Source organism: Diplotaxodon limnothrissa, linkage group LG14 (assembly GCF_057381915.1).
Source record: "Diplotaxodon limnothrissa isolate DT_005_m linkage group LG14, D_limnothrissa_male_GT1.1, whole genome shotgun sequence".
NCBI classification, from domain to species: Eukaryota; Metazoa; Chordata; class Actinopteri; order Cichliformes; family Cichlidae; genus Diplotaxodon; species Diplotaxodon limnothrissa.
In genome coordinates this window covers 5,070,474-5,083,586 of record NC_140609.1, presented here as the reverse complement: position 1 = coordinate 5,083,586, position 13,113 = coordinate 5,070,474, and the positions used below count along the sequence as shown (strand labels likewise).

Here is a 13,113-nt window from a genome sequence, read left to right as displayed (position 1 = left end):
GTCTGAATTATGAGTCCAGTCCAGTTTATAATATTTATCTATTGATAAATGTTTTATTACTTCATTTTATATGGGTTCTTGACTTTTGTTGTATGTATGCTGCTTTGACAACTCAACTTCCCTCAGGGATTAATGAAGTCTGTCTGTCTGTTTTTTTATATCCATTTATTATTTTCTCTTTTTAAATTGCATTTTCAAAAAGACTTTGAAAATCAGCTTTTTAATTAAAAATTAGAAAAATAAAAAATTAAGAGATTAATTTAGAATTTAGAATTTAAATGAATTTACTAATGTACTTTATTGTACAATTCATGATGAAAGCACAAAACTCTTTATTTCATGACTCATCTGGACTGCCACAGTACTTCAGTCCATGTTTGTCAGGAAGGGCATTTCGTCTAAAAAAGAAAATCAAGTATGTGAAGCTACCTTCTGTGGCAACCCACTGTCAAAAGGGAGCAGCTAAAAGTTCTTTTTTTAAATTTTAAAATTACATTTCTACATGCAGCAACAAACGATTACACTGACCACAATTTTTAGGTGTTCCTGAGTTACGATAGTGAATTTCAATTCAGATGCATGTGTGTAATGCAGTAGTGCCTGAAGGCCCAAATTAGACAACCATTAGATATTGACATGAACTGTTGTGTGGAATGTAGGGTTTAATTGTGCACTCAAATGCAGTACACTGAAGACAGAAGTAACATAAAGCAACATTTTATTTCTGGTGATTGCCAAGGTTTACAAAGTGCAAAAGGAATAAGTGACGTTTCACTGGATAGTGCAACAGAAACATACTTAAATAAATACATATAAGGAGCAACACAAGGCAATCTATAACAATTCTAAGAAGCCCATTGACAATGCAGATTACAGCCCCCTCAACATTCACCTACTATACACTCCAATAATAAAAATCTACACACGCTTTAAATCCAAAGTGGAGCAAAGTTGTACATACAGATTTAAATTAGCATTAGCAATTCACCAAATTTCACATTTTTAACTTTTTATACATGTCTTTGTGAAACTTGCAACTGTCAATTGTATATAGTGATTGTATCATTTGCATTGTGATTTTTTTTTCATAGTTTTTGAACTCTTGGATCTCAAAATGTTAAAATAATAAAGTTTTAGATACAAGATACTGCAAATGAAATTTCCCTGGTCCAGTTATGAGTTATTACATGTCTAGTAATATCATTCCATGACTCCAGGTTTCCAAACAAAGTGTTCTTTGCATAATGATGTACTTTTGGTGTTTAAGAGGTATTAGCTGGGTTACTTTAGAGCACTAGATTTCACAATAGCTAAAACTAATAGTAGAGTCCCACACAGAAAGTCCCTCCCATAATATATTCAATTATTTAAATGAAAAGCAATTTTTAAAAAAAGGGGTACGCTAGGCCTTAGTTCCCTTTTCAGTCCGTTTTTTTTTTTTGTTTTTTGTTTTTTTACAAAGCTAATACAAATACAAAAAATTTCTCTCTCATAGCCAAGACTTCCTAGTCCATCCCAGCCTGGCCATATTAGCCAGTTTAACTTTTACTTTGTCTTTGCTGTCTGGACTTCTCTTGGAGGTGCATTCCACAGTTGAGTCTGTTTCAAACGAGATAGCTGGGGCATGTCCAAGTAGGCTTCCTTTCTTTTCCTGGGCCATGGTTGCTTGAGTCTGCAGAAACACCTGACCCCTCACAGAATGCCTGAGTTGCAGCATCAGGGGGTTATGGTTTGAGTATAATTTGACAGGATTCTGCTCCTGACGGCAGCAGGTGGAGCAAGCTGAGCAGAGTATGCGAAAAATATAAATCCACCCCAGGTAGTGGAGCTCTGCAATGTTAAGGATGAAACAGCCCAAGCTGATGCTGAACATAAAGTTCAGGAAGATGGTCTTCTCAGTGGCACGTGATACAAAGCAGTCTGTACGAGTAGGGCAAGGATACGAGTCACAGCGATACAGGTGAGGCACTTCAAACCCAAACAAGAAGTACTGGCCGACCAGGAAGGTGATCTCCAGTACAGATCGTAGTAATACATGAAGAATGTAAATAAGAAGAACCTGGTTGGACTGCTGGGTGGGGTCCTCTCCCATTTCATCATAAGCTTCTTCCAGAAGGCTTTTCTTTACATCTTCCCTCTCACTTGTATTCCATTCCCCACTGTAATGAGGGTAGTAAGTGGGGATGTTGACCTTTATTGCTTCCATGCCATCTTTCCTAATTTCCCCGGACCTTTGTTTGGGAACTCTCTGGGATAGCAGCTGTGTCCTCTGGCCATCAAGCTTCTCATCCTTGGCAATCTTATGCAGTACAAAAACTATGTAGAAAATAGATGGAGTAGAGACGAGTACAATTTGGAAGACCCAGAACCGTAGATGTGAAACAGGAGCAAATGTGTCATAACAGACGTTGTTGCATCCAGGCTGTTGGGTGTTACAGGTGAATTTGGACTGCTCGTCACTGTAGACAGCATCACCCACCAAGGCTACCAGCAGAATGCGGAAAATGAGCAACATAGTGAGCCAGATCTTGCCTATCACTGTAGAGTGGTTCTGGACCTCAGACAGAAAGCGACCAAGTATGGACCAGTCACCCATGGCTTAATCTTAGACAGAAAGTAAAAGGGGCTATTAATAATAGGACAACTTAGGGTGTACTCAGACTAGGTTCAACTGACTGAAGTAATATATACTAGCTTAAACCTATTGCCAATTTCTTGGTAAAATGATAAGCAGTAATATTATTCACTGATGAAGACTCTGATATGTAGCTGAAAACTCTGGAAAATATATTAACTTATATTAACTCACTACTGTATATATTACATTATAATATATTATATATTAGATTTTAAATACATTATATATACAATAAAGCATTTGCCATGTAAAAACACTTTTTTGTTATCACTTAACAATTGAAATATATTTGTTACAGTCAAGTTTGTTGAAGCATCTCAGGATCACAATTATGCTTTTAGAAACATCTGTTTTAGAGAGCAGAAAGAGACCTTCCAACAGTTCTGAGTGGTTTGTCACCGTAACTAAGTTCATTTATTGAAAACTGTATTTAGGTACAAATTTGAAGAACTTACACTTAAATATGAAAATATCTAAATATGTCTTAAATATGTACTTAATGTGTTAATTTCTACTTCTGCTGCACTTCATTTCAGAGGGAAATGTTGTGCATTTCTCTTGTAACATGGTCGACTACAGTGCAGCCTATGTAGCAACTCACCTTCATAAACTCATCTCCATATTTGCTGTGGGAAATGGCTTTGTGTGTTTCACAATTGGTCAGCCAATCGCTGTGATTGGCTTGAGTTAATTGAGGGCAGGTGTATCTGACTGTACTCATAATCTACACTGTTTATATTCCACACTGAAAACAGTGCTGTCATATTTTTCTGTCTGCAGGTATGTGCCCCAGACTCAAGATGGCTTAGATTAAAACAGTTTATAGTAATCATTTGCTGTTATTCTGTGAAATATATAATTAATATTGGTGACTGTCAGCCTATTACGTATAGGGTGTTGAGTCTGGGGGGACAACTGCTGTTCTCTGTTGAAATTTGGACTGTATTTTTTATTCCGTTTTGCAAGTGGGACACTGAACTGTTTCATTCCCCAACTTTTATGTGATGAATATAGTACCTGGGAGTATTTTTCATTGATCTCAGTGATGTGACTATTGTTTTATATTTTACAATTTTCTGTCTATCATCTTTGCTCTTAACTGCAGCTGTCAAACCTAGAATCTTTGTATAAAACTCTCAGTTTTATTAGTTTAGGGCTAGGGTTAGGGTTTTTTGGAAATTTAAATTTACAAGCAGACAAAAATTTAAAATAAAATCAAATGGCCAAAGGTTTTTGTTTTATCTGTTTTACATCTTCACCCAAAACACCCAAAACCACATTACTGATCATGCATGCTCAGGCAAATCAATAAAGCATTATAGCAAATGAAGTATTGTGAAACCTAATGTCTGACACTGGTAATATTATTGTTGTATAGTAATGGTGCTTCCCCCCCCCCTTCAAAAGAAATATATCAAGGAACCATTCTCAACCCTAAACAGTGGATTTTACAGGAACTCATTTCAGTTTTCTTTTTTTATCTTTTTTATTCTTTTTTTTTTTTTTTTTACAGTATTTAGCTCATTATTGTTATTGTAGAAAAAGCTATTTACATATTTATCTTTACTCTGATGGTGGTTATTTTTTTCTAAAATGTTTAAATTATTTATAATCTACTGAAAGGTCTCACTGAAAATCTTTATATGAATAACAACAAATCATATAGAGAAAACTTTACCTTAGGATACCCAAATTTTGGTCATTTTCAATTTTCTTCCTGGACAATAACATACTTTTTTAGTGCATTTTTAGTAGACTCAGAGAAGTGTTAAAAAAATACAACCATGAAAAAGCAGCATTTGAACTCAATAGAATCCCATTTGAACTCACCTAACCTTAAGGTTTGCAGCATAAATCCGCATAATGTAGCCTTTACTGCACCATTTGCATGGCTATTTTTGATTTAAAATGTTGATGAATTGAATCCCGCTGAGTGTGGAAAGAGAGAACACACATTAAGCCAGTCTATCTGAAGCTGACATTGTGCTATTTTACAAAAAGGCTGGCAATGTACAATACAACAAAGCACAATGAGTGGGCTCATTTTCTGAACACCCGGGAACTGTAAAACAAAAAGCATATGGAACAGGCTGGAAAGTAAACATAATGCAGGTCTTTGCAAAGGCTCTGCTTGAACCACCTCGAACAGTACAAGTTACAGACAAATTTTGTTACTTTCTAGACTATAGCAGGTTTCAGCTGGAGTCAGTATGTTCACATCTGTTGTATCCTTTGATAGCATGCAGCAGCGGAGTTCAAAAGTGGAAAAAAATGTTTTGGTTTTTGCATATGTAATCAAGTCCCAGACTCTGTAGATCATAACACAGACTCTCTTCTCTTGTCACAAGGGCCTTAACAGTGGAAATAATTGTGCTGGAGAAGTGTTCAGGAGCAGCTTCTCCGATGAATTGTGTCTTGTTCTCAAATTTGTTACTAACTTATGATTTTATACCGATTTAGAAAAAGACTGATTTAGCTTCAGCAAAGCAGGATAAAACTAAAATACCCAGTTAGCTAAATGTGAACAACATCATAAATCAAAGTAAAATAAAATGAACTGAGTACATTTATTCAAAAATAATTGATAAGTGACCTTATAGCTAATAAAACAGAAGATTGCCTGATTTAAATTTGGCTGATTTGTTGGTGAGGTGGTCAGCACTGCTGCCTCACATGAAAATCCTGGGTTTGGATCTATTGGGCTGTTTCTGCTTTCACTGCTCTGAGACCAGTTACTCTCTGTGAGTTCTGTGAAAAAAGCTAAACATGTAAGTGAGCATTCTGTGATTTATTATAGTAAATCACAGAATGACTTAAGTTCTGTATATACGTTACACAGTAAGTTCAGATCTGGAAAATTATGAATTTTGTATCGCTTTTTTGCAACACTCTTGGCCTTTAATGGCCTTTGGAGTGCAGTGAAAAGAATTTTTATAAGTTTTTAGCATTTGGCAAGTAAATGGTTGATTAATTAGAGGAATTTGTGCCATGTTTGATTTCAGACTCAACTATCAATTTTGGATTAAAGGCCTTTACACACTGAGCGTGTAACAAAAAAACAACATGAACTTCCAAATTTTCTGGATCTGAATCCGTCGCTCAATGTCGCGCTTTTGTGAAAAGTTGATCCTCAAAAAACGCACTGTGAAACAAAGAATGAAGTCAACATCAAGCAAGATGAGTTGGTCCTGATGCTTGTAAACAAGAAAAGCTAGAAATGAAGATTCTGGGTTCACTCAATTCCCAAGTGAGTGAATTACCTACTTCACTCACTTAAGAATTTTTTAGGAATAAAAAGAATTGCCCTCAACATCTATCAGAACCAGCTTTACTGACCAGTAGTTATTTATGGTCAGTAAAGCTGATACTAGCCTGGTTACTTATTAGTTCTCAATGTAACATAATAGAAAACAGACAATATTTACAATAGAAACATATATTGCATATTTATGTTTATGGTGCAGTTGTGCAGGGGGCAGAGATATTGGATTAAATTATGGAATAAATAAGGGATAGATAACTTGTTATTTGTTACTATTAACAGTACATATAAAGACTGAGAGAGAAGGAGAGAGAGATATAACGAAATAGTCCGTACAGCACAGTTTGATTCAGCAGCACGTATGTCACATGTTTAAGTACATCTGTCTTGTAACATTTTTTTTCAGTCTCTAGTGACAAAATATATGTGAACTATATGAAAGGGGAATTGTTTAAAGTAAAGTTTAAAAAAAGTATATTGGACTTGATTTAGTCCTTGGGGTTACAGGAAGTTGTCGCTGCCATATTTAGCTGCTTTGTTGTAGATTCCTTATAGGCTTCCTTCAGATTTTAGCCCAAGTGTTGCAATGGAACCGAGCTGGAGTACGTTTTTATTTCAAGTAAGTGGCACAGTCTCCATAAACGTTTGCCATAAAGCGTAAATATTGTTTGCTAAATGGGTTTTATCCGTTTCTGAAATTACTAAGAGTTAGCCAAGAAAAACAAAGGTGTTAGCGATACCCTGCTAGATAGCTCCGCTGAGTGGTTTCCTGTAACGAACTGCTAACTAGCTTTGTCGAATCCAAGAGCTCCAGACTTTGTGTTGCCAACTTAGATACAGTATAGTCTTGGTATCAGTTAAATAGCCAGAAATCTGTGTCGGTTCATAATTTGCAATTTGTGCCATTTACAGCTTAATGGTCACATTATGTGACTATAAAGCTAATTTGTAGCTCGGATTTTGGTGATGCGCGCGCTAGCAAATTAGCTTTAAGCAAAGCTTTTGCTATTGTATATAGGTAAGCTAAGCTAATAGGCTAACGGATTCGCTAACCAGACACTTTTCCCGTGTGCACCGTGGCTATTGCAATAGTACAGAGGGTTAACAAAGCAAGAAAGCGGTGGGGAGCTTAAGCTCTTGACTGGCCCCGTTAACAAGAACGGAGCTAACCCTAGCACTATAACTAAGGGGCTACTTAGCACGCCAAGAGAAGTGATTAAATCACATTCAAGGCTCCAAACGTTACCCTTTATCTTATCAATGATCAATAGCCACGACTTGCAAACTAGAAAAATAAACTATAAAGTCATCTGGTTCATTAGTTTTGTAAGTAAGTTCAGAATCAATTCACATGCTGTTTGATCATTTAATCTTGTTTTGAGAAACGAAAAGGAGGTTGTAAATTGTATATAGTCTATATGCCGAATAAATTAAGTTTTATGAAATAATCCCATATTATAGAAGGTCGGTGTTTAATTTTTGCTTAATTTTTACTGTCCGCAGTCAACTTTGTATCTGTTTAAGTATAACTGACACGCACTATTTTTATAGTGTATCATGTTCTCTGAACAACTGGTATTAAATCTACACTTTGTGTACATCTTAACTGCAAAACCTTAAGAAACCCTGCGCCATAACCTGATATTTTTTTTCTAGTCTTTTCATGAGATCTGAATATAAACAGCAAGACAATATTTACCTGCATCAATATAAGATTTGTAGACATGCCAACAGTTTTTCAAATAGGAGTCTTACCATAATTAATCTATACATTGTATTAACAGTGGCAGTTGTACAATTTTTTTCCCATTATCTTATTTAATGATGTTTAGCTTAGAAGATTTGTATAAATATTTTTTTGGAGCAGCATGATAGAGCAGCTGGCAAGCAAGCTTTATTTGTCACATACACAATCATACAGAGTACATGGGTCTATCCAGGACCCTTACTGGATACCCGCTCCAAAGGTGTGTAGTCTTACTACTACACTATCCAGCAATCTACTCTACTTGTTGTTGCTCGGAAAGGAGGAATTTGGCCGACCCATGCCAATTGCTAAAATGCTAATACAAATGCGGTACTAAATAGTCATGATAGGTAAAGTGAGCCTTTGTGAATCAGTGAAATAGTCAAAGCAATTACGCTGCGATTGTGCCAAGGTTTTAAATCAGTTCTACAGCCATCTTGACAGGGACACCTGCTGGCCATTGTGGCTATGATCACATATTGAAAATTATATTTGGTGATCATTGCAAAATTCTAAACAAAGCTATATACTATACCAGGGTTGCAGCAGAAGTCACCTGACATTCGTTCACACCACAACAAAATCAATCACATCAACATAAAAAACATAAGCACACAATATGCAGACTCTTGCATCCTTCATTGCACTTTGTTCTTTGCTTTTAGTTCTTATTAGCTAACATTCACACACATACTCTGAGGGATGCATCGGAGACCAACTTTGGGTTATTAACTTTCCCAAGGATATTTGGCATGCAGACTGCGGGAGCCAGGCATCATTGATGACCGGCTGTACCTCCTGAGCTACGCCCCCCCCAACTTGGCAACCTGTTGGTCATGTTGAGAAATCTGATGGCTTGTAGAATAAATATCATTTGAACCTGCTTTTTCAATATCAATAATTATGATCAATGTATGTTTTGGAAAACTCCTTAGACACAGTAAGAAAAGTGTTCAAATATTGAAAGAGTTAAAATAGTTAAATAATGTAATGCCTATACTACCCCCTCGTATTGTGTTAATTAATTCAGTGCATCCAGTTCATAAAATAAAATGTATTGAGAAAAGGTTGCTAATTTCTATTTCTATTTTGATAAGTTTTGAGGATTTGAATGTTGCCTACTTTATTAGGTAAGTTAAGCATAGGCCACAGCAATCAGTGTGGAAGATGTTTGATGCTGATAACGCTTACGGAAATTTAAAATGAATAAGAAAAGTATCAATGGCTATATTTGTCATATGTAAATGTTTGTATAGAAAAATATTAGTTTTCAAGTTGCTTTCAGGCTGGGTTGGCTTTCTGTGAGTTTGCAGTGTCATCAGGTTTTGCTCTACATTGTCAAAAACAGCCACGAAGCAGCAGGTAAGCCACCGGGATGAATTGCACCAAAATCTGAGTTAGCTGTGATCACATGATGTGGGGTTTTGGACCGCACTTTGGAACAGTGTTTCAAAACATTTGTGGTTTATAAGCTTGACACAGGGTTGAAATGTCAGTGTTGATGGTTACTTCCTTTTTTGTAAAAAAAAAAACATGGCTGGGAGCGCCAGTGCGACCAGCCGTTTGAGTAAAAAAGAAAAAAATCTCCGCAACTCTGAAAGTCTCTGTGTGGTCAACAACAGACACACATTATATCATATCATATTTTAAGTTAAAATTTCAGCTCAGCGAAGAACTTTGATCACAGGAACTTTTTCAGTACCATATTTTTTTGGACTGTAAGGTGCACTTAAAATACAGACTTCATACAAATGTATGTATGAATTCCGGTTGTGCTTACTGACCGCGAAATGATTTTATGTGGTAACTGGCACTCAAAAATCTGTCAAAATGTTTTAAGTACAACTTTGGTAAGCTTTGAAACCGCACCACTTGATGGGTTGTTCACGCATTATGGCTACAGTAGTCGGGAGCCTCACAGAGTAATATGTACCATGCCTCAGCATAATATTACCGTTAGGGCTGGGACATATTATACCGTTCACGGTAATACCGGTACAATGATACACAACGATAAGAAAATAAAATTTCACGATAGAATTTGGGTAAAACGCGCATGCGCAGTTCCTTGGTTTTCATACGCACATTGCCGAAAAAGCATGGCGGCAACGGAGAATGAGAAGGGGGAAAAACGGATTGTTGAGTGAAACAGATGACCCAGAATCGGTTTGTAAAAATGGTGCAACTTCAGTGATGTGAAACTGGTTTGGTGTTTGTCCATCAGAAACAACACTGGAATAGAGCAGCTGTGATAGAATACAGCATTAATGAATCAATGGTACAGAAGTGGAGGAAGCAAGAAGAATGAGTTGAGAAAAGTTGGACTTACCTGACTGCTTTGTTTCGCTTAATCTGCGGCGCACTTTATGGGCCGAAAAATACTTTTTTATTTGGCACACTGCAGTTTAATGTTGCAAAGCACCTCTTTTTAACTTTAGTGGATATTATACATGGTTATGCTCAGGATATTTCAGCCCATTTCCACTAGAAATGCCTTTTGGTTAAACTTTAAGCAAGGAATTTGCATTTGCACATAAATGCACATTAAAAAAAAACAGCTGCTTGTTGAAAATAAATTGATGGGGTTTTTTTGCGCTACTAAAGTTGTGGAGTTATATTTTGTATTTTGTCTCGCATTAATTATATCGTCAGTTATATCGTTATTGCAAATTTTCAAATGTATATAGTGATAAATATTTTTGGTCATATCGCCCTGCTCTAATTACTGTATTGTGTGTATGTAAGGACCCCAAAATGGCACCTTTTAAGAGACATGCTTACAAAGCGGATTTCAAACTAGAATGAGTTGAGTAAAGTTTGACTTATCTGACTGTTTGGTTTTGCTTAATGCGCCTTATAATCCAGTGCACCTTATGATCCAAAAAATATGGTAACTTATGTTTCTTGTAAAAATGTGCTCCAAATAAAGAAGTTTGTTGACAAGCTTGTTAGTTAATCATATACAAGTCAATATTGCCTGTATGGACAGCAATTTTTTTTTAATTTTTTTTTTTTATAAAGTGTGCATTTAAATCTGCGGTGTTAAACGATGCAGTTGAGAAATTCGGGTGCACCTAAGAAAAAAAAGTTAGGCACACCAGTGCAGGGCATGCAGTCTGACAACATCACATTTTAGTACCTGCTCAGATTGCTTGGAACACCCATTCGAGCAGGTACTATTTTAGTACCTAGTACCAGGTACTATGACCTAATTGGAAAAACCTGAAACCTGTGGTAAATATGTACCAGTGACTGTAGAAAAGATTGCCGACTTGGTTGCACTTCTTCCCATTATACAAAAATGAAGCCAAAATGTCCTGTTTGTGGAAGCTGCCATGTTGCACTTTTGAAGCCAGAATCTGCGCAGTAGTGACTTGAGGTGTAGTGGCTGCCTCGTGCTCCTGCCCACACACCCGCACACATACATTTAGTTTTAGTTTCATTTAAGTTCAATGATTTTTTTTTTGATTATTTTTTTAAAATCAAGCCAAAGCTTCAGTTTAATTATTTCATTTGTCATCTCATCCGATAAGTGCTGCAGATAATCACCAGAGCAGAAAATGTTTGTATCATCAGCAAATGGTACCCTTTTTTTTTTTTTTTTTTTTTTTTTTTTTTACCGCTTTGAACACTTTACAAATGTCATTAATGTATAAGTTTAAGAATTTGGGGCCTAAAACTCACCCCTGCAGTACACCACAAGCAGTGTCCATACGTAAGGAGCAACAACCATTTAATTTCACAAACTCCTTCCTGTCTCTTAAAAAACTCAAACCCAATTTAAAATTACCCCCTGGTGTCCTTTATTTCAGTACAATAGCACATGTATGGCTTTAGTTTTTGTTGGTTTTTCCCCACATACTGTATGACCTTAAAAATCAGTAGTAGTAGTAGTAAAAAAGGCTTTTACTGTGAAAACCACAAACATATTTAATAAACCTTTTACTCCTCAGCCGTAAAAGACTGATGGGGTATTGTCGTCGCCCTACTAGGCGGGCAGCATGAGCACCCAAGTTTGTGAATGTGAAAACTCAAGAATGAAGTCACCTAGGTTTTTCACCATATGTCAGGAGTGGGCAACTCCAGGCCTCAAGGGCCAGTGTCCTGCAGGCTTTAGATATCACCCTGGATCAACACACCTGAATCACATGATTAGTTCATGTGTTTGATCAAAGACGCATCTAAAACCTGCAGGACACCGGCCCTCGAGGCCTGGAGTTGCCCACCCCTGCCATTGGTGCATTTACTAAGTTTCAAATGAATTCGAAGTCACATTTTCTGAAAATCTTATGAATGTGATAACTCGAGAACAAGGCAGCGTAGGATTTTTAAATTAATACCGATAGGCATGTCTACAAGGAGGCTATAGGGTAGCACTGGTGGTCATCAGTATTTTTTTTTTTTTTTTTTTTTTCTTTATTTTTTGAAATTCTATTTATTAATGTTTTTTAATTTGTAGCATTTCTATGATCCTCATGACCGTTAGAGTAGATACACAGTACTTTCTTAACTTTACTAATCCTTGATGATATGTGTATCTATTAACATAATTTTCAAAGGTCCTCTTCTTGATTTTTATTTTGTTTTATTTTGTTATTACAGCAGGCCAATGAGGCTCTGCATCACCAACACCAAGTAGCTGGAAACAGCCTGTTGCCTCTTCTTAATTCTGGGACAGAGCCACCTGATCAGAAACCAGTGCTGCCAATCCCGTTGGACCAGAAACCACCTGTCAGTGCTACAGAACTTCTTAAAAACAATGTGGCTACTGGGGCTGTTGGAGGAGTTGGTGAAGTGGCTCCAGTTGCTGTGGTTAAAAAGGAACCTAAGTCAAAGACTCCCTTTATCTGTGGCTACTGCAACAAAGCTTTCCGGGACAGCTACCATCTACGGCGGCACGAGTCTTGCCACACTGGCGTTAAGATGGTGTCACGGCCTAAGAAGGCTCAGACTGCTCCTACCATGGTGCCACTCATATCCACTGTACCACGTGAGAATAGTGGAAATCCGTCATACATAACTACTGTAGCCACAGGTGTCCTGACTACAGCAACAACATCAGCATCCACAGGCACTAGCAGCATGACCCCAATGCAACACCAACAACTACAGAGCATCCCTAAAAAGCCTCCCAAGCCAGTGAAAAAGAACCATGGTTGTGACATGTGTGGTAAGGCCTTCAGAGATGTGTATCACCTCAATCGCCACAAGCTGTCACACTCAGACGAAAAGCCGTTTGAATGTCCCATCTGTCAGCAGAGGTTTAAAAGGAAGGATCGCATGACATACCATGTCCGCTCCCATGATGGGGGAGTTCACAAGCCCTACATCTGTTCTGTCTGTGGGAAGGGCTTCTCTAGGTATGTGGTTCTGATTTCTCTATTGTTATAGTTCTTCTAAATTTGTACAATTTAAGGAATCATAATTGTTACACTACACTGTTTTTGAGGGATCACACTAATAGCC

General features: G+C 37.0%; 2 protein-coding genes across 4 annotated transcripts in view; one reads left to right on the top strand and one right to left on the bottom strand.

Moving 5' to 3' along the window:
• Positions 1 to 1,489: 1,489 nt before the first annotated feature.
• Positions 1,490 to 2,596, bottom strand: LOC146618265 (gap junction delta-2 protein). Its single transcript, XM_085370525.1, has one exon. The coding sequence runs from the start codon at positions 2,594 to 2,596 to the stop codon at positions 1,490 to 1,492; it is 1,107 nt and encodes a 368-aa protein (XP_085226651.1).
• A 3,855-nt stretch (positions 2,597 to 6,451) lies between these two features.
• LOC146618264 (vascular endothelial zinc finger 1-like) overlaps positions 6,452 to 13,113 on the top strand; it is a 32,150-nt gene continuing 25,488 nt past the window's right edge. For all 3 annotated transcript variants that reach the window (XM_085371152.1, XM_085371151.1, XM_085371150.1), the window contains exons 1-2: positions 6,452 to 6,519; positions 12,250 to 13,007. In XM_085371152.1, coding sequence (XP_085227278.1) covers positions 6,487 to 6,519; positions 12,250 to 13,007 — 791 coding nt within the window. In that variant the 5' untranslated portion in view covers positions 6,452 to 6,486. The remainder of the gene's footprint in view (positions 6,520 to 12,249; positions 13,008 to 13,113) is intronic.